Below are 19,557 nucleotides of genomic sequence, written 5' to 3' on the forward strand. Positions count from 1 at the left end.
TTTAAGCAAGTTAAAGATTTCATCATGTATCCGTGTGCTTTGTGTCACAGGGCCACGTGCTGTGTAATAAACGCGGAAGTAAGTACACGGCGGGCGTGTGACGTCACGACAGCAGCCGCTGCGGAGCTTCAGCGTGACGAGCATGTTTAATATCAGTCTTCATTTACCGTACAACGTGTGCCAGTAGACAGGAGGGTAACCCGCCTTCACCAACCTATACCATAATTGATGACTTGAATTTTTAGAAGCCCGTTAGCTTGACGTCACCAAATGACGAGGCGGACGTGCATTCAGTGGCCTGTTGGACGTGCTGCTAACGTGAGCTAGCAACCTCAGCTAACTTCTATCCAGCAGGGGGCGACAAAAGAGCACTTACCAGGTCTAACTATATTTATTATTACAAAAAGTTAAGGTTATTGTGTTCGATAATGCATAAATGTCAATGGTAATGGTTTAGATTACGTCAAACGTTCTTAACAAAATGACAGTGAGGTACATCACATGTTTACACTTGAAAAATTCAACATACCTGTAGCAATGGTACAAAAAATTTGAAATATCTAAAATCAAGTCTGTGACTAATTCTGTCTGATAAAGCATGACTTGAACTTTAATTTGATACCTCGTTCACTCGTCTACACCAAATATTAAAGAAATTTGAGCAGATTTTATACCGGAAAATAGTGCCTTTGGTCCCCATTGCTTTAACATTGAGTGAAGACAAAAGCTGTGACCGACCCAAGAACCTTGGCAAGTACAACCGTACTACAAAATAAATCATAACTTGGGCTGTGAAAATTTGTTTTAAAAGTCAACAGAGTAGCCGTTTACATTTTTTTGATCATCAAAAAATCCAGAGAAGAAAATCAAGTGTCATATTTTTCATGTATATGCCTCACACTGCAGTGCAGCAGCACGCTGTGTATTCTTTTGACCCCACACTAACTACAAGAAATACTTAGCTCTATCATCGATGACGGGAATGTATAACATCCACCATCCATTCCATATTTTAGAAAATCTATGTATTTTTAGCATGGTTTTGTTATAATGATATACCAACTAACCATACGTTTTTTGCTTTATATTTACAATCAAGGCATCCATATTAAAAATAGGACAATGCAAACGGCACATGTAGTAATTCCCGGTCAAAAAAAACATATTTCAGCTCTCGGATTGGATTTTAATGAAATTTCATCTGCAGATAGCTATTAAAGTAAATTAATACATACTTTTATCTTGTCTTGAAGCTCAGATTCATGAGTTTGAAAGGTTTAAAGTTGGACTTAACATTCAAAGAATTCGTTTGAGTCGATGTGGTCCAACACTCTTGAAGAGGAAGACGTAATCTACCTAACAAATATGAAGACGAATGAAAATACACCCAATATCCTATGAAAAAAATAGCATTTTTAAGGATAGGGTTAGGACAGGGTTTAAAATGAGTAGCTCGTGGCCATTTTCATTTTCTAAAAGTAGCTCTCACAAGAAAAAAAGTTGGTGACCCCTGGGTTAGGATATATTTGCTCTATAACAGTTACACTACATGATACTGGATAGCTTTGTCCCATTCAAATTGGTCAACCCTTTTACTGTACAGACATTAAGTATGCAGACATCATTCAAAAAATTATGTAAATATCAATAACAGGTCATTATTGTGTTGTTTCTCAGTCTGGAGTTGTGCTCTCAATCTCATGAAACATGAGACGGTCTGCCAGAGGTCGATCACAGGAGGAAAATCGTAAGTGACGGAACACGTGGTTTGAGTTTCTGGTTAATATTACTAAAATCAAGATGCAAATCCAATACAGACCTTCACCATAGGGCTATTCAACTCAATTGTTCTGCGGGCCATACTATCAGAAAGCTAAGGGCCGTGAGGCAGGAATTCTTATTTTGTGTATAATGTCGTTGCAAGTAGTCAGGAATAAAGTCAAAAAGATATTAGGGCAAGGAAGCGCAATGTTAAAAGAGATATATGCTTCAGATTCATTCAGCTGCCAGCGTAAGAATAGCATTACATCCCATCTCTTCCTGCTTACAGTACGTTAGACGTCATGCACGCCCAGTTATGTTTAACAACTAGCGATTTGGCAAAGTTTAGCTGCTAACATTAGCTATCATTGAATATATAGAATACACCATAACCACACAATGACTCCAAATTGTCGGTCACTTCTCTGAGACTGCTCTTGTGTATGTGCATACACATGTACGTGTACACCAGACAGCGGTGAGTGATAGCCATGAGCACCTGTTATTTTATTCCTGCCAAACAAAAATTGATGATAATTTTTATGCAGTTTTTTGTACAACCTGTTCTTTTAAACCACTATTGGTAACATAGGCTAACATGTGGTGGTGGTGTTATATTTTTTGTGGGCTCAAAAATGTAATTTGGAGTGATTTGCATACAGTCCCTGATATTCTATTTTAAGGGAGCACCCCTCAGTTTGTAAGACTCGACTGCGAAAATCCTAGTCAAAGATCGTCTTTATGAAAGAAACCTTCTGCTGTTTTTAAAGATGGACTCCAAAAATGCAAGTTGAACATATTCTATTTGACAGGAGTGCTTTGCTGTTTTTAGTAGTCTAGTCAATGATCTTCTATATAGCAGGAATGCTTTGCTGTTTTTAGTAATTTAATGCAACAACCCGAAGATCCCCTGTAGGACAGGAACCCTGTACTGTTTTAAGGGCCTACTGCAACAATGCTAGTCAAAAATCTTCTATATGTCAGGGGTTTTCTGCTGTTCTTAGGAGTCTGCTGGTATTATATATGACTCGTTTACCTACAGCTAGACATGCTAACTTTCTTCGCCTGTCTTTGAATGCAGCTGAAAATGACCTGCATAAACTAAAACTACAATATCGCCAAGCTGTGAAAGACAAGCAGGCATACGATGACAAAATCCAAAGCCTCCTCCTGAAAGACAGGCAAGTGGGTTCCTTTATTTTTTTCAATCTATCCTTACCAATGCTGAAGAGCTGCATTTTTTAAAATGTCAGGTGCAGCTCCTTGAGAAATAGCCATATTTTTGCTACGACAGGGGTGCCCAAAGGGCGGCCTCGGGGCCTTGGCTCTCGCACATTCTAAAAATACATTTAAACAAGAAACTTAAAAAACAACTACAAAAATGGAAAAAGGGGCAGTAATTATACAAGTATGAAGACAAAACATTAGGAGAATAATGTTAAGAGAAAAAATAGCATAAAATTGAATGATTAAAGACTAAATATGTATTTTTTAACATAACATATGACACAAACAAAACAAAGAATAAAGTTGCAATTTTAGGAATATTAGGTAAGGTAAAAGTTATAATGCTACAATAATAAAGTAAAAATATGAGAATAAGGATATCATATTAGAAAAAAAATGTATGAGAGTAAAAGGAAAAATAAGCAAAAAAATCTAATGTAAGGAGAAAAAGTTCACAAAGCTGAGGTGCAGGCTGTTTTTTTTTCTTTAAATATAAAATCGTCTTTGCATATCTATATGAGCTGGTTTAAAAAAAATGTAAAAGTGGACCCTGCGACCTTCATTTTTCATTACGTGGTCCTCGAAAAAGGTTTTGACACCCCTATGATACACAAACAAATTAGAAAGCTGTTAATAGTACTTTTCAAAATTCTCTTGGAACTAATACATGACTTTTGTAAATGTGGTGTCTTCGTCCTTGTGTAAGTAGCAGGGAGATTCAGAGGCTTCAGAATGAGCAAGAGGAACTACTACATATCCTCACCATCGCACAGAGTAGTAGTAACCAAAAGAAGGAAGTTAATGCTGCTCAGGATCTCGAAAACCTTTTGTCCAATGAAGAGAGTATAGAAGAGGAGCTACTAAGCAACAAAAACAAATTGGTATCTTTCAAAAAGCAGGTGAGGTCCATTCTCACAAATTGTCACAAATGCTGCAGTAAGTGTTTGTGAAGGCTCACACCCCACTGTTGGCTTTCTTTACAGATTTTAGAATGGGAGAGGAAGCTGGTAGCACAGAGGGGGGGACATGCGCCGCATAATAGCAAATCTGAGGACAACTCTATGAAAGATATCTTGTCAAAAGAAGACAAGCTTTACAAGGTAAGTGCATCATCTCTAACATCAGTTAAAAACCACATTGAACACAGCCGAAACTGGTAATGTGTCTGTTGAAAGGGTCACATATGCTTCAATGAACTGATGATCAGGAACGGCCAGTTAAAGAAGGAAATAGACATGTTGGAGATGGAGAAGAATGAGTTCCTGCAAATTCAACTTCAGCTGAAAAAGGTGAGTGCCTCCTTTGTTTACGCATGTGTCTGGCCTATTAAAGGTGCTGTCCCTCTTCGGCTCCAAATTGCTCATTTTTTACACATTTTTACACCCCTGGCTAGCATATGTTACCAGTACAGTAGTGGTTTAAAAGAACAAATAAATGTCTGTATTTGTCACAATTCAAAGTTACATTTTGTTTACATTTAAAAATTAAAGTTTGGCCCAAATAAAATGATTGGCTCGCATTCAAGCACATGTCCGTAGCTCGCGCACATTCACAAAAGCAGTCTCAGAGAAGCGACTGGAAATTTGGAGTCATTGTGTGGTTATGGTAGGTTATACAGTCAATGATAGCTAACATGCATGTTTTTGGAATGTGGGAGGAAACCGGAGTACCTGGAGAACATGGGGAGAACATGCAAACTCCACACAGAAATGCCCAAGGGAGAATCAAACCAAAAATTCATCTGTTGCCTGGGGCGTGGCATGCAATGTCGGAGCAGGAAGTTTGAAATTGGAAAAGTGCTCCGCCATGCAGTACCTAACCACAGTAGACAGCACCTTTAACAGTGAACATACAAGTACATCATTTACTCTTGCTTCGTTTGAATTAGGAAACTTAGAGAGTTTCAAGGGAATTGTGTAAAAAAGGTTATTAAAGAGCAAATGCCTGATGCTGATGATGTTGTCCCCTCCAGGAGCTGCAAGCCATTCGCAAGGAAATTTCGGACTTGAGTGCTATGTGTACTAAAGCTAACAATGCCAGGTGAACCCCTTTTAATTTACGTTATTTTATTTTGAGTACTATGTGTACTAAAGCCAACAACACCAGGTGAACACCTTTTATTTAAATTTATTTTATTTTTATTTAATTTTAATGGTATGAAGTGACCTGTTCCCTGTGACTGTGTTGTGGCGACACCTAGTGTTGGAATCCAAGTAAAGCAGAAGAAGCTGAAAGAGCAAAAGGCTCAGTTTGAAGCGCAGTACACGCAAACAACAACCAACTTGGAGCACGAGATCTCCACGCACTGCAACCTTGAGGCTATGGTGAACGTGAAGAATGCTTCTGACGAGGGCTCAGATCATGACAGAGGTGATTTTTTTTCACTTTATTTGGTTACAAAAATCAGTTTCAACTTTACAGGTTTTAAGTAGTAGTGTGCCATCAGGGCCAGCAAAGCCTTCTCTGCTGGACCAAACACTATTAGAAGCACTGGCCTACATTTACAAATTCAATTATAGTATTTGTTCTATGTAATTGTATTAATTTATTCCCACCAGTCTATTATCCTCATTTCGGAGCTTGTCTCTTGGCTGCAATGCTTCCAGTGCATGTATGTGTATGTTACATTTTTTTTTGTGCAATCAGATTTCAGCTTCTATATGTTGCCATGTCAATGCAATCAGCACAGTGCCTTCAGAATCAGTAGTGCTGGCGCGTGTCTGAAAGCCTATTCCTAACCCTCAAACTCACCATTGCGCTTGAATGCATCATCACACGAACAGCGCAGCGCTTTCCTGCTACGACACGAGAGGAGACAGACACGGTGTTGTTCAGTGCCCTGTGTGCGTTATATGAACAAGCATATAGAAATATATATACAGTACATCGACATGGACAGCCTGGGAAAGGGTGTGATGTGTTGAATGTGATGTATTTTATTTCATTTGATTTCATTCAGTTTCATTTTTTGTCATGTTATTAGAATAATATTAATTCTGATCTGCTCCAGAGGATGCTATAGTGTAGAGTTTTGGAGTTGTTTATAGTTGATCTAAATGAAGATAAAGGGTATTGTCATGTTCTGCTATTATAGCATGTAGCGCCACCCCAGGATTCACGGACATTGTGCAGGTGCCATTAATCATGTCTTTTACTTCTGTGAAAAAGAGAGAGACTCGCAAGGAACAAAAGTCCACATAAATGTTTGTCATAAAATACAAAAAGGCAGGAATGCAAAGACTTGACTTTTGAGCCCAGCTAAATGCAATAATAAAGCAGGCTGGAAATGTCAATGGCAAATGCAGCAAATCTGCACAACAGCAACCAAGAATGAGACGACTAGCAGAGTGTCCAAAGTAAACTAAATAGTAGCCTGATTAACAATTACCAACAGGTGCTTCTGCCAGCCCATACCAGCAGAAGCAAAGCTCTTGCACGTGATCCGAAAGCAGGAAACAAAAAAACAAATTAAGAGCACCAAACAAGAAACAATGTAAGAACAAAAGAAAACCAAAACAGAAGTCCATGTCATGTAGAACACAACAGGTAACTGGGCTTGTTGCTTTAGTAATAATGTTATTTGTCCCCAATTCTGTAATGCCATACATTCTTATATTGCATTTATGTATATAATTGGGGCCGCGCAGTGGTCTAGTGGTTAGCACCTTGACCACACAGTCACAGTCTGGAGATCGGGAAGACCTGGGTTCGATTCGCCCCTGGGGCATTTTCTGTGTGCCTGTGGAGTGTTTTCTCTGGGTACTCTGGTTTCCTCCCACAAAAACATGCAGGTTAGGTTAATTGGTGACTCTAAATTGTCCATAGGTATTAATGTGAGTGTGAATGGTTGTTTGTCTATATGCGATTGGGTGGCGACCAGTCCAGGGTGTACCCCCCTGTCGCCCGAAGTCAGCTGAAATAGGCTCCAGCATACCCCCGTGACCCGAGAGGAGAAGTGGTATAGAAAATCGATGGATGTATATTATTGGTGGTTTGTATAATAGTGGCAGTGGTGGTATTAAGAGGTGGATTGGATCTCCTGAAGGCCCGTGTATGAAGTAAGTTAAACATTGCTAACTGTCAATCAAATGAAACCACTGTATAATCAAATTAAAATGCTGTAAAGCCAAGCTACTCTTCCCCAAGAGCTAACGCCTAACCTTCTTTGGTGGCACCACAAAAAAGCCAAAGGAAAAGCAAAATATCCTTTTTGATGTTCACTGAGCTGATTATTTGTTGAGGCATATTTTTTCCTCAAATTGTGCAACTTTTGGGGCCTTTGATATTGAAGGTTGCCACCGGCCTTATCAGTTTACAAGTGGCATGTTTTTTTTGTTTTTTACTTCTTGTAAAAATAAACACAAACGGTGGAAAAGTTCACTAATCACGGCTAGGAATAAGCACAGAAAACAAAAAAAAGGCCCTTATTTTTGTTCACTATCTGAGCAAAGCAAGTTACTGTATATTGACTACAGCAGACGGTCACATTTCAGTCCTGTTTAGGCTCGTGTTTGTGCAGGCAATTGATCACAATGTCATGATGATTGAAATTATATAGTATATAAATGATATATAAAAGATAGAATGATACTTCTTGATGTCATGTAAACAGAGGATCTGCTGGAGCAGCTAGAGAAGTTGACCCTTCATGAAGACACGATAAGAAGAATTCTCATAGAGACGGGAGAAAATGACCTGGACTCACTAGTGCAGAACTACTTACAACGTAGGTCAAATTGAAAATACTGAATGCGTTGTGAATGTTACACTACATCCTGTGATGTTCTTTTCATCAGTCGAAGAGGAGAACTATTCTGTACTGGGCTTTATCAACTATCAACACTGGGAAGTCGAAGCCGTTAAACAGCAGATCACTCAAGTTAGTGCTGTTCTAGTTGAATTGAGAAGTTTAACGCCATGTAACACTGTGCTTTGTTTTTTAACTGAAGCTTTACAAGGAGAGCGAGCTCTTTGTGGCGGAGCAGAAACAGCAGGAAGAGGACCGCAAAACTCTTCAGATGGCCATTTTCACCAAGCAAGAGGCTATCGAGGAGCAGGTGTCTGATTACCAAAAGCAAATTCACTTGAAGGATAATATCCAACATCTTCTTAAAACAGGTACAACGGAGCATACAAGCATTTATACCAATTTATATCAGCCTTTGGACACCGTAAAACACTAAATTCAATCATATACCTGTACAGTAAAAGCAAGTTTTTATAACATTATACAATTCAGGACAAGTTTGGTGATCCTCTCCTTGTATACTGTATAGACAAAAGTTGTCGCACACACTTCAGTCAAGTTGTTAATCAATGTTTGGAGTACATCTCATGTTTGCTCCCTTTTGGACAATTCTATGCTTCCAATTTTATGCAAACAGTTTGGGCAAGGTCATTTTCTCTTCTAGCATGGCTTGTGCACAAAGCAAGGTCCATAAAAGGGTATGCTTGGATGGGTTTGGTGTGGAAGAACTCGCACAGAATGCTGACCTCAACCGCATCAAATAATCCTTATTTTCTTCCATACTCACATCCTGTAGGTGTAATCCCATACGACCCAGTTGTCCTTATAGCATATTTTTGCAGAAGAATTTGCACATGTATCTGTCCTGCTAGCATATTTCGATACACCAAGTACAACACATTTGTTACTGGACAGAATTAAAGTAAGAAATAGAAAAAATAAGGAGAATAGTTGCCACTTAAAGTGTTCAACATATTTTATAGATCCCTAATCGTTAATGAATGTATTTATCCATTCTCTATTTCTATGTTCTCTAATGTGCCCCCCTTTTGGCATTTTATATGCATCATCCATCAGATTTGGAACTTCACAACTTCTTTTTTTCTAGGTATCCAATCATTACTGCGTATCTGCTGTGAAAGGTCTGAGATAAGAACACTTGGCTCCAGTGACAGAGCCCTGGATGAGCACATGACAGCGTGCCTGAGGATGGTGGAGGACAAAGTCAATGGCCTCCTAAATCTGCAGTCCGTCCTTCTCTTCCAGGAGAACTTAACACAGTGTGTATGTGCACCTGTCATGAGACACAGCAACTTAAATTAACATTAATAATAATGAGCATTGAACATAAACATTGCCACATGGTAGCCTAGTGGGTACAGTGTTGTACAGTCAGGCCAGGAGGGTTAACATTTCCATTTGGGCATCTCTGTGTGGAGTTTGCATGTTCTCCCTGTGTGTGCATGGGTTTTCCCTGCATACTCCAGCTTTCTCCCACATCACAAAAATATGCATGTTAGGTTCATTGGAAGTATGAATCTGAATGTGAGTGTGAATGGTTATTTTTCTATCTGTGCCCTGCGATTGGCTGGCACCTAGTCCAGGGTGTCCCCCGCCTCTCACTCATAGTCAACTGGGATAGGCTCTGGCTTACTAGTGACCCTAATGAGATGGTCAATGTTTTATTTTGTCCTGCTTTCTCACAATCAGGACCTCGCTAGTGACGGCTTTAGCTCAATAGCAGATCAACTGCGGGGGAAGGGGAACGCCCCAGCAGTCAACTTGTCCACAGCAGCTTCAACACCAACACCAGAGTAAGTCTTGATTAACTTGCAAAATCATCTGGGGATCAAATCATTATTTAGCCCACTGTAGATGACACCTACCAACTATATAGATTTACACTACATGAACAAAAGTCTGAAAAGGAGCCACAGTAGCTGCCGTTTTCATTGACTTCAGCTGTCCCAGTACAATATGTTCATATTGTGTTTCATATTTGTGTTCACTGATAACTTGCGATAACATTGGTAATTATTGATAACATGTATGAATTGTTTGTATATTGTGATATGCAGTGAAGACAAGGCCCGCAAAGGCAGCCGTTCAGGAAGCAGAGGAGCTAATGAAAGGACAGCTTCTTATAACAGCACATAAGTGGGTGAGTACACTGAGACAGCCACCGACAGGAAAGCTTATTTTATTTGTGGCTCACATAATGCATCCATACTTCCTTGAGCTTTACAAGAGAGCTGATGACACACATCGCTAATTGACTTATGTTGTCCTCAAAGAGCCACAGTAAAAGAAGACAGGTGGAACCATAGGACTCATGTACTATATATGCACCAACATTAGTTGCTCTGCATTGGCTTGCATTGGCCATTCAGGATTGAACACTGAGGATGGCCGTTTCCATGTGGACCACTGTGCATCTGATTTTTTTTTCTCCATCTTAAGTGCACATGTTCACTTTTAATATGGGTTCTTGAAGCTTTTTTTTTTTTTTAACCAATGAGACCCTGGATGAACTGCTCCTGGACTGGACTTGTAGTGATGAGCTGTGACTGCAGAAAGCCACAAGTTTCTGTGAGAAAGACTAATAATTTGTGGACTTCCAAATGAAACTGTCAATGTTTTGTCCGTGTAAAACACATGCATGTGAGGCTTCTACTTTTAGCATTAATTTTAGTAGAAAGCAATGAAATGAAACAAAGATTATGGCTGTGAATACAATTACGTAAAAGCTCAATGCTAAAAAGGTTACTCTGCTACTAATATTCAGACGAAGCATTTTAAAAACTTGCTGCAGCGTTCTGTGGTAAATTTACAGGCTCACTTGGAAATGACTGTTTACACAACTTGCTCCTTTAAATATTCATGATCCGGTTATAGCGCTATACTCATGCACAGCATCCTTGCGTCATACATTCATTCCACAATATAATTCTTATTACTGTAATTACCGGCACCAGCATCTTAAAAGCCTGCATGCTTGAATAAGACTCTTTTTAAAACAGTTCAGTGAAACATGATACCTGATGATGCTATGTTGAAGCTGTTGATAATGTGACTATTAAAAAATAAGGACAAACTGCTGTTACAGTATCTCACAAAAGGGAGGACACCGCTCACATTTTGGAAAATATTTTATAATATATTTTCAAGGGATAATACGAAAAAAACAATACTTACTGTGTAAAGTAGTCAGTGTACCAATTGTATAACAGTGTAAATTTGATGTCCCCTCAAAATAACTCAGCACACATCAATTTATGTAAAAACCGCAGCCAACAAAAGTGAGTACACCCCAAATGAAAATGTCCAAATTGTGTCCTAAGTGTCAATATTTACAGGGGATACCATTATCTTCTAACACTGCCTTAACTCGCTAGGGCATTGAGTTCAGTAGAGCTTCACAGGCTGCCTCAGGAATGCTTTTCTTTATCTTGGTCTCATCAGACCAAAGGACATGGTTCCAGTAGGCCATGTCCTTTGTCTGATCATCTTCAGCAGACTGTTTGCAGGCTTTGTTGTGCATCATCTTTAGAAGAGGCTTCCTTCTGGGATGACAGCATGCTGACCAATTTGATGTCGAGTGTGGCATATTGTCTGGGCACTGGCAGGCTGACCCCCGACCCCTTCAATCTCTGCAACAATGCTGGCAGTACTCATGGCAAGGCCTTTTCTGAGAGGAAGCTGTCCTGTTGAGTGCTCTATGGCCTTGGCCACCGCGGTGCAGCTCGGTTTCAGGGTGATGGCAATCGTAATGTAGAGCAAGACATCTAGACATTGCGCGTGAATGCTGAAAAGCTGAAGTGAAATTGAAATGCTTTCAAAAGGTACGGAAATCGAAATATAGAGTGAACGTAGCATCTGTTTGGAAGCTGAAGCTGGACTGAAATGCTGCGGAAATATACTGAAACGTTGAATGAATGTCAGAATAGTTTGGAATCTGAGCTGAAGCTGTACCGAAATGCTATAGAAATGACTTGGATCTTGGATGTGAAGACACATGTAGCGCAACCACGGGGATGAGAGATGAGGGGAGCTGTCTTGGGCTTTTTCTGACAGAGTTTTCACCTCTAAAATTTTGCCATTTATTTGGGGGGAGGGTTGATCCCCCCTCCTTCCCTTGCCCCGGTGTAGAGCCGGCCCCGGGATCTACTCACTTTTGTTGCCAGCGGCTTAGACATTAATGGTTGTGTGTTGAGTTATTTTGAGGGAACAGCAAATTTCCACTGTTATCCAAGCTGTACACTGACTACTTTATAGTCTACTTTGTATCAATGTTCAAAGTTTTGTAAAATATTTGCGAAATGTGAGTAGTGTACTCACTTTTACCAAGCTGAAATATAAGTGCCTCCATGCAGTGGCGCCATATTGGGGGAGTTCGACAATTCCAAGGGCCCATGGACAATTCCAAGATGTTTTGACAATAGCTGCCCAGTGGGGTCCATTGTGATTTTTTTTTCCCATGGTGGCACCCCTGCACAATTCCCAAGTAATCTAAGTAAATCAATAACATTCCACCCAATTGCAGTTTAAGAGATCATCCAGAGTAGTCAATGTCAATGACTCTGCCTTCCCGTCTTGAACGCTCCGCTTCAAACACCAGCAAGTGGCTCCTCAGTGACTCCTCAGCACCAGAAATGATCAATGATGGGTCATTATTCTGCATGCAAACACATAATATCCGAATCGATTGCATTAGTACAAGCCTTAACAATATTGTACTAAAAATGATTCAGATAAATCACACGTGGAATCAATGGGCACTCACAGTCACAGCAGAAATGAAGGAGTCCATAAGGTGGTAATCTGCTTCACCGTGTCCAGCCAAGCCAAACCCCTCAGGGGCATCCACTTTTGCCACGTATTTGGTGTTTTTCTGGGTTAGAAAATCGAAGACGCGAATCTCATTGTCTGAAAACGACAACTCCCCCTGAAAAGACAAGTCATTTCTAATGTTGTAAATTGATACCAAGTGATAATGCAATAGATACATTGTACACTTATGTGTAAATGACATTTGTGGCGCCCCTTTTGGGTTTTCAAAATGCTTTGGAAGACATGCTAGCATACATGTAATACAGATGTCCTTGAAGTTTTATAATGAGCAAATGTTCAATGACTTGTGGCCAAATGGTTGCTAAGTTCCACCCGTGAACATGCAAATACATTTTGTTTGACGGTGGCCATGTTTTTCCACCCATCCTCAAATTTTCAGTCCCAAATATTGTGGTGATCTGGCTAAATACCCTAAAGTTACAGTGTTTTTTTTGTGCTCATCAGGCTTTGTGAGAAATTCCAAGTGAATCTGATTTATGGGGTCAAACTTTGGGGTTAAATAACAGCACCCCATATATCTGTCAGAAAAAAAAATAATAGCACAGGCAGCACAATTGTAGTGCAAGTTTTGCCAAATTTTCATCCTTCCAGTGTTGTGCCCCCTTCCTGATTTCTTATTTTTTTTGCATGCTTGTCACTCTTAAATGGTTCAGATCATCAAACAAATTTAAATATTAGTCAATGACAACACAACTGAACACCAAATGCAGTTTCTAAATGAAACGTTTTATTATTAAGGGAGAAAAAAAATCCAAACCCACATGGCCCTGTGTGAAAAAGTGATTGCTCCCTAAACCTAATAACTGGTTGGGCCACCCTTAGCAGCAACAACTGCAATCAAGTGTTTACAATAACTTGCAATGAGTCTCTTACAACGCTGTGGAGGAATTCTGGCCCACTCATCTTTGCAGAATTATTTGAATTCAACCACATTGGAGGGTTTTTGAGCATGAAGCGCCTTTTTAAGGTCATGCCACAGCATCTCAATAGGATTCAGGTCAAGACTTTGACTAGGCCACTCCAAAGTCTTCGTCGTTATGCTTTTCCTACAGCATCTCTTACAACATCATGTGCAAATAATATGCAAATGAGTCACATCATCTAGCGACTTCTTGGACAGCTAATAGCTACTTTTCTTACTGAGGAGTTGGCAACAATGACTTTTGGAGGGTTTTCCAGCATGCCGCCTTTTTAAGGTCATGCCACAGCATCTCAATAGAATCCATGTCAGGACTTTGACTAGGCCACTCCAAAGTCTTCATTTTGTTCTTCTTCAGCCATTCAGAGGTGGACTTGCTGGTGTGTTTTGAATCATTGTCCTGCTGCAGAACCAAAGTTGGTTTCAGAACACACCTTCCAACAAGTTCAACTTTTGTCTCATCAAACCACAGAGTATTTTCCCAAAAGTCTTGGAGATCATCATGATGTTTTCTGGCAAAATTGAGACGAGCCTTTACTTTAATGTTCTTTTTGTGCGGTAGTGGTTTTGGTCTTGGAACTCTGCCATGCAGGCCGTTTTTGCTTATGGTGGAGTCATGAACACTGACCTTAACTGAGGCAAGTGAGGCCTGCGGTTCTTTGAATGTTTTTGTGGGGTCTTTTGTAACTTCTTGAATGAGTCGTCGCTGCTCTTGGGGTAATTTTGGTTGGCCAGCCACTCCTAGAAAGGTTCACCACTGTTTCATGTTTTTGCCATTTGTGGATAATGGCTCTCAATGGCAGATGTAGCGGGCATCCCTCATGACTGAGGGCCCTCGTCTGTGTGGTAACAGCTGGGTTTTTCAACAGGACAACACTGCAGTTCACAATGCTCGCTTGACCAAAGACTTCTTCAGGGAGAATAACATCACTCTTTTGGACCATCCTGCATGTTCCCCTCACTTAAATCCCATAGAGAACATTTGGGGATGGATGGCAAGGGAAGTTTATAAAAATGGCCATCGGGTCCACACAGTTGATGCCCTTCGTGAAGCCATCTTCACCACTTGGAGCAATGTTCCCACTAGCCTCCTGGAAACACTCGCATCAAGCATGCCCAAACCCATTTTTGAAGTGATTAACAAGAACGGTGCAGCTACTCATTACTGAGTCCTACTCAGAAAATTTTTTGTTCTACTTTGGAGAGGTTTGGTTATTTTTTGTGCGATGGTCTTAAAGTTTTGATCAGCTGATAAACAGCCTATTTCAGTTTAATTGTTGTTTTCAATACATTACTTTTTCAAAATGCTTTTTGTCTCACTCCCCCTTGTTTTAGCATATTGTAGCTCTACTTAAAACCTAATTAAGATCCAAATGTGAAAAAGGCAAATTCTAGCAATTTTTCCAATTGATTAATTTTTCCAATTGATTATATATATATATATACACACACACACACACACACACACACATTTTGGCTTATGGCCTAAAGCTAGCAGACTCACATAAAAGCACATAAACTCCACCTGTATAGCATATCACAACATGCTGACAGAATATAAACACGCCAATGGCCACACCGTCATCAAATGTAAACGCAGTAAAACATGATGCTAAATGATGTGTTCATTAAAACACATGGGGAACAGCAGCAGGTCTGAAATGCCACATTTCCCTCCATATCCATTACACTTGCTGTCCGGTCAAAAATCCCTGCACGTTGTACACCAATGGTTCCCAAACTTTTTACAGTCACGTACCCCTTTTAAAGCTTTTTTTTATCTTCATTAACTTGAACTATTGAATATAATTAATTGGTTCATTAATTTTATAGTAATCCTAGGTCACATTTTGATAGTTTTGCAGAAGCGCTGATAAATAGATAAGTAATCATCTATTATTATTATATATCTTTTATTCCCATCTGACGTTGGCATGCTTCTGCATGAATTGACTGAATTTGAGCTTCACTTTTTTGTCCACTACGATGTCTATGGTTTAAGTATGCATTTAATACCAAATTGAAAGGAAAAGATTAGCAATCATGATAAAGTAGTAAAAATAAGCAGAAGTACAAAAATACTGCGCTGCGAAATCTTCAAGATTAAACACTCTTAATGCACAAAATAATCATCAAATTCACCTAATTGGTTTATATAATGCACACGGAGCAATTAACAACTTAATGCTCCGTCGCCTTTCTGCTCTGTTCTCCTTGCACCGTGAGGCTTCAGGCGGGTGCTACCGAGACGTCCGCCCTGCCCCAAAGCAGTCACAAGTTGTCAGTGGACTGTCAGCTCCCGTGGCACACAGAGATCATAGTGGAGCACCACGCATCCATGGATCATACATGCATGAGGCGCAATACCACTGGGGTGGATCTCGGCCTGTTTTACAGAGCAGGATCTAAAATGTAAATGTTTCTTAATCTTCATTAACTTACTACTCATTACACTCAAGCCTCATTCGGACTCTGTCACTTACCTGCCACTGTGTCAGAACATGTGATGGGAGAACGATGTATGATAAGTTAAACAACTAGTCCTAACTACAAAATAAGAGGTGGAGGCTGGTTGCGAGTCCGAATGTAATAGTTACGCTGTCTAGACTTTGAAAGGCGCTGGCTGAGATTAAATTTTAAATGAACAAACTAAGACTCAAGTTTATTTGTAGTTCAAAACATAATTAAGATGTTTTTACTCACTTTTGTCTCCAAGGCTATGCTTTTTTCCCAAAGCATCTATTACAACATCATATACAAACAACATGCAAATTAGCCAATGACATCATCTAGCGAGTTGTTGCTACTTCGAGGACACACCAATGCCTACTTTTCTTCCTGAGGAGTTGGCAACAGTGGTTCTACAGTCACGTAACAGAAATATACACATAATCTAATGAAATGATGATAGCACAACAAAGCTTAGCCTGAAGTTTGCGCCTGGACTTAACGTGGAAAGCTTTAGGCTTACTATGAAATTTATCACAAGCCAATTGTTGAGTAACATTGTAAGTACAGTGGTGTGAATAAATGTTTGCACCCTTCCTGATTTTATTTTATTTTTGCATGTTTGTCACACTTAAATGTAACTTAAAAGAACTACAGGCCTCACTTGCCTCTGTTAAGGTCAGTGTTCATGACTCCACCATAAGAAAGACACTGGGCAAAAATGGCCTACATGGCAGAGTTCCAAGATGAAAACCACTGCTGAACACAAAGAATATTAAGGCTCGTCTCAATTTTGTCAGAAAACATCTTGATGATCCCTGAGACTTTTAGGAAAATACTTTGTGGTCTGACGAGACAAAAGTTTAACTTTTTGGAAGGTGTGTGTCCCATTACATCTGGCGTAAAAGTAATGCTGCATTTCAGAAAAGGAACATCATACTAACGGTAAAATATGGTGGTGGTAGTGTGATGGTCCGGGGATGTTTTGCTGCTTCAAGACCTGGAAGATTTACGGTGATAAATGGAACCATGAATTCTGCTGTCTATCAAAAAATCCTGAAGGAGTATGTCCGACCATCTGTTCACGACCTCTGAGCTGAAACCAACTTTGGTTCTGCAGCAGGACAATGATCCAAAACACACCAGCAAGTCCACCTCTGAATGGCTGAAGAAGAACAAAATGAAGACTTTGGAGTGGCCTAGTCAAAGTCCTGACATGGATTCTATTGAGATGCTGTGGCATGACGTTAAAAAGGCGGCATGCTGGAAAACCCTCCAAAAGTCATTGTTGCCAACTCCTCAGTAAGAAAAGTAGCTATTAGCTGTCCAAGAAGTCGCTAGATGTGATGTGACTCATTTGCATATTATTTGCACATGATGTTGTGAGAGATGCTGTAGAAATAGCATAACCTTGTAGAAGAGACAAAAGTGAGTCAAAACACCTTATTTATGTTTAGAACTACAAATAAACTTGATTCTTAGTTTGTTAATTTAAATTCTATGTTTCCCACTGTGGTAACTAAAAAGGAAATCATTGACATTGTAAAACTTTTAAGGCAAAAACATCAACTGATTGTAATGGAATCCAAATGGTAACAATTAAAAGGGTTATCAGTGAGATCGTAGAAGCGTAAACATACAGTATATTAGTAACTTATCATTTCAGACTGGAATATTTCCTAACAAAATGAAAATAGCAAAAGTGGTTCCAATTTTTAAAAAAAGGAGATAAACATCAATTAACAAATTACCGACAAGTTTCCTTATTACCTCAATTTTCTAAAATTAGCGAGAATCTATTCAATAAGACGTTGGACAAATGTATTCATAATAACGATTTACTGGCAGGTAGTCAATACGGATACAGAGCTAACATTTCAACTTCAATGGCACTGATCGAAATCACGGAGGAAATTACTACTGCTATAGACAACATAATCTATGAGAGGAGAAATATGATCTTAGGGGAAAATCTAATTTAAAACATTTATACGCGAGAACTACGCTGAAAAACCACAGCATTTCAGTATGTGGAATTCAATTATGGAACGGATTGAATAAGGAACTCAAACAATGTACAGAGATGAGCAAATTAAAACAATACAAACAGTTGGTGTATACTAAATACAAGGCAGAAGAGTCTTGATCATTACAATGATTGTTCTGTCATGCTTGTTTTTAATTTTGTATTATTTATTTATTATCACATTCCATTTTTCCATTCCATTTTCCTCCGCTTATCCGGGTCCGGGTCGCGGGGGCAGCAGTCTCAGTAGGGAAGCCCAGACTTCCCGGTCCCCGACCACCTCCTCCAGCTCCACCGGGAGGACACCGAGGCGTTCCCAGGCCAGCTGTGAGACATAATCCCTCCAGCGTGTCCTAGGTCTTCCCCGGGGACTTCTCCGGCTGGGCATGCCCGAAACACCTCACCAGGGAGGTGTCCGGGAGGCATCCGGACTAGATGCCCGAGCCACCTCAGCTGGCTCCTCTCGATGTGAAGGAGCAGCGGCTCTACTCTGAGCTCCTCTCGGATAACCGAGCTCCTCACCCTGTCTCTTAGGGTGAGTCCCGCTACCCTACAAAGAAAACTCATTTCAGCCGCTTGTATCCGCGATTTCGTTCTTTCGGTCATGACCCAAAGCTCATGACCATAGGTGAGGGTGGGAACATAGATCGATCGGTAAATTGAGAGCTTTGCCTTCCGGCTCAGTTCTCTCTTCACCACGACGGTCCGGTACAGCGACCGCATTACTGCAGACGCTGCGCCGATCCGCCTATCGACCTCACGCTCCAACCTTCCCTCACTCGTGAACAAGACCCCGAGATACTTGATCTCCTCCACCTGGGGCAGGACCTCATTCCCAACCCGGAGGGAGCAATCCACCCTTTTCCGACTGAGAACCATGGCCTCGGATTTGGAGGTGCTGAGTCTCATCCCAGAAGCTTCACACTCAGATGCAAACCGTCCCAGTAAACGCTGCAGGTCACAGCCCGATAAGGCCATCAGGACCACATCGTCTGCAAATAGCAGAGATGAGATCCTAGTGCCCCCGAACTGGACTCCCTCGACACCTTGGCTGCGCCTAGAAATTCTGTCCATGAAAATTATGAACAGAATCGGTGACAAAGGGCAGCCTTGGCGGAGGCCAACGTTCACCGGAAACAGGCTTGACTTACTACTGGCAATGCGAACCAGGCTCCTGCTCCGGTTGTACAAGGACTGAATGGCACGTAGTAGCGCGCCACCAATCCCATACTCCCGGAGCACCCCCCACAGGACACCGCGAGGGACACGGTCGAATGCCTTTTCCAGGTCCACAAAGCACATGTAGACCGGTTGGGCAAACTCCCAAGTACCCTCCAGGACCCTTGCAAGGGTGTAGAGCTGGTCCAGTGTTCCGCGACCAGGACGAAAACCACATTGCACCTCCTGTAGCCGAGGTTCGATTAACGGTCGTACCCTTCTCTCCAGCACCCTGGAATAGACTTTCCCAGGGAGGCTGAGGAGTGTGATCCCCCTATAGTTGGAACACACCCTCCGGTCACCCTTCTTGAAAAGGGGGACCACCACCCCAGTCTGCCAATCCAGAGGTACTGTTCCCGA

The 19,557-nt window shown here is 40.7% G+C and overlaps 2 protein-coding genes across 8 annotated transcripts in view; one reads left to right on the forward strand and one right to left on the reverse strand.

Annotated features, from left to right (window-relative positions):
- LOC129184846 (outer dynein arm-docking complex subunit 1-like) lies at nucleotides 1-12,423 on the forward strand. 5 transcript variants are annotated; one of them, XM_054781276.1, is made up of 15 exons: nucleotides 1-379; nucleotides 1,678-1,747; nucleotides 2,843-2,942; nucleotides 3,698-3,887; nucleotides 3,972-4,088; nucleotides 4,164-4,277; nucleotides 4,961-5,028; nucleotides 5,189-5,358; nucleotides 7,601-7,714; nucleotides 7,785-7,867; nucleotides 7,938-8,106; nucleotides 8,844-9,019; nucleotides 9,446-9,549; nucleotides 9,814-9,896; nucleotides 10,030-12,423. In XM_054781276.1, the coding sequence occupies exons 2-14, from the start codon at nucleotides 1,708-1,710 to the stop codon at nucleotides 9,890-9,892; spliced, it is 1,524 nt and encodes a 507-aa protein (XP_054637251.1). In that variant the 5' UTR covers nucleotides 1-379; nucleotides 1,678-1,707; the 3' UTR covers nucleotides 9,893-9,896; nucleotides 10,030-12,423. The 5 variants fall into 5 exon arrangements, 4 of the variants coding, with proteins under 4 accessions (XP_054637251.1, XP_054637233.1, XP_054637241.1 ...); XR_008571989.1 differs by lacking the exon at nucleotides 10,030-12,423 and having other exon boundaries at nucleotides 8,844-9,015; XM_054781258.1 differs by having other exon boundaries at nucleotides 9,814-12,423.
- zgc:154075 (uncharacterized protein LOC556929 homolog) overlaps nucleotides 9,901-19,557 on the reverse strand; it is a 23,722-nt gene continuing 14,065 nt past the window's right edge. For all 3 annotated transcript variants that reach the window (XM_054781312.1, XM_054781323.1, XM_054781302.1), the window contains 2 exons: nucleotides 12,519-12,680; nucleotides 9,901-12,410 (listed from right to left, as the gene is read on the reverse strand). In XM_054781312.1, coding sequence (XP_054637287.1) covers nucleotides 12,288-12,410; nucleotides 12,519-12,680 — 285 coding nt within the window. In that variant the 3' untranslated portion in view covers nucleotides 9,901-12,287. The remainder of the gene's footprint in view (nucleotides 12,411-12,518; nucleotides 12,681-19,557) is intronic.

This window comes from Dunckerocampus dactyliophorus, chromosome 1 (genome assembly GCF_027744805.1).
Source record: "Dunckerocampus dactyliophorus isolate RoL2022-P2 chromosome 1, RoL_Ddac_1.1, whole genome shotgun sequence".
In the NCBI taxonomy this organism is placed as follows: domain Eukaryota; kingdom Metazoa; phylum Chordata; class Actinopteri; order Syngnathiformes; family Syngnathidae; genus Dunckerocampus; species Dunckerocampus dactyliophorus.

Coding starts and splice junctions, on each gene's coding strand:
- LOC129184846 (XM_054781258.1), top strand. CDS start 1,708: ATGAGACGGTCTGCCAGAGGTCGATCACAGGAGGAAAATC. Junction 4,278..4,960: donor TTCAACTTCAGCTGAAAAAG/GTGAGTGCCTCC, acceptor TGTCCCCTCCAG/GAGCTGCAAGCCATTCGCAA. Junction 9,550..9,813: donor GCTTCAACACCAACACCAGA/GTAAGTCTTGAT, acceptor TGTGATATGCAG/TGAAGACAAGGCCCGCAAAG.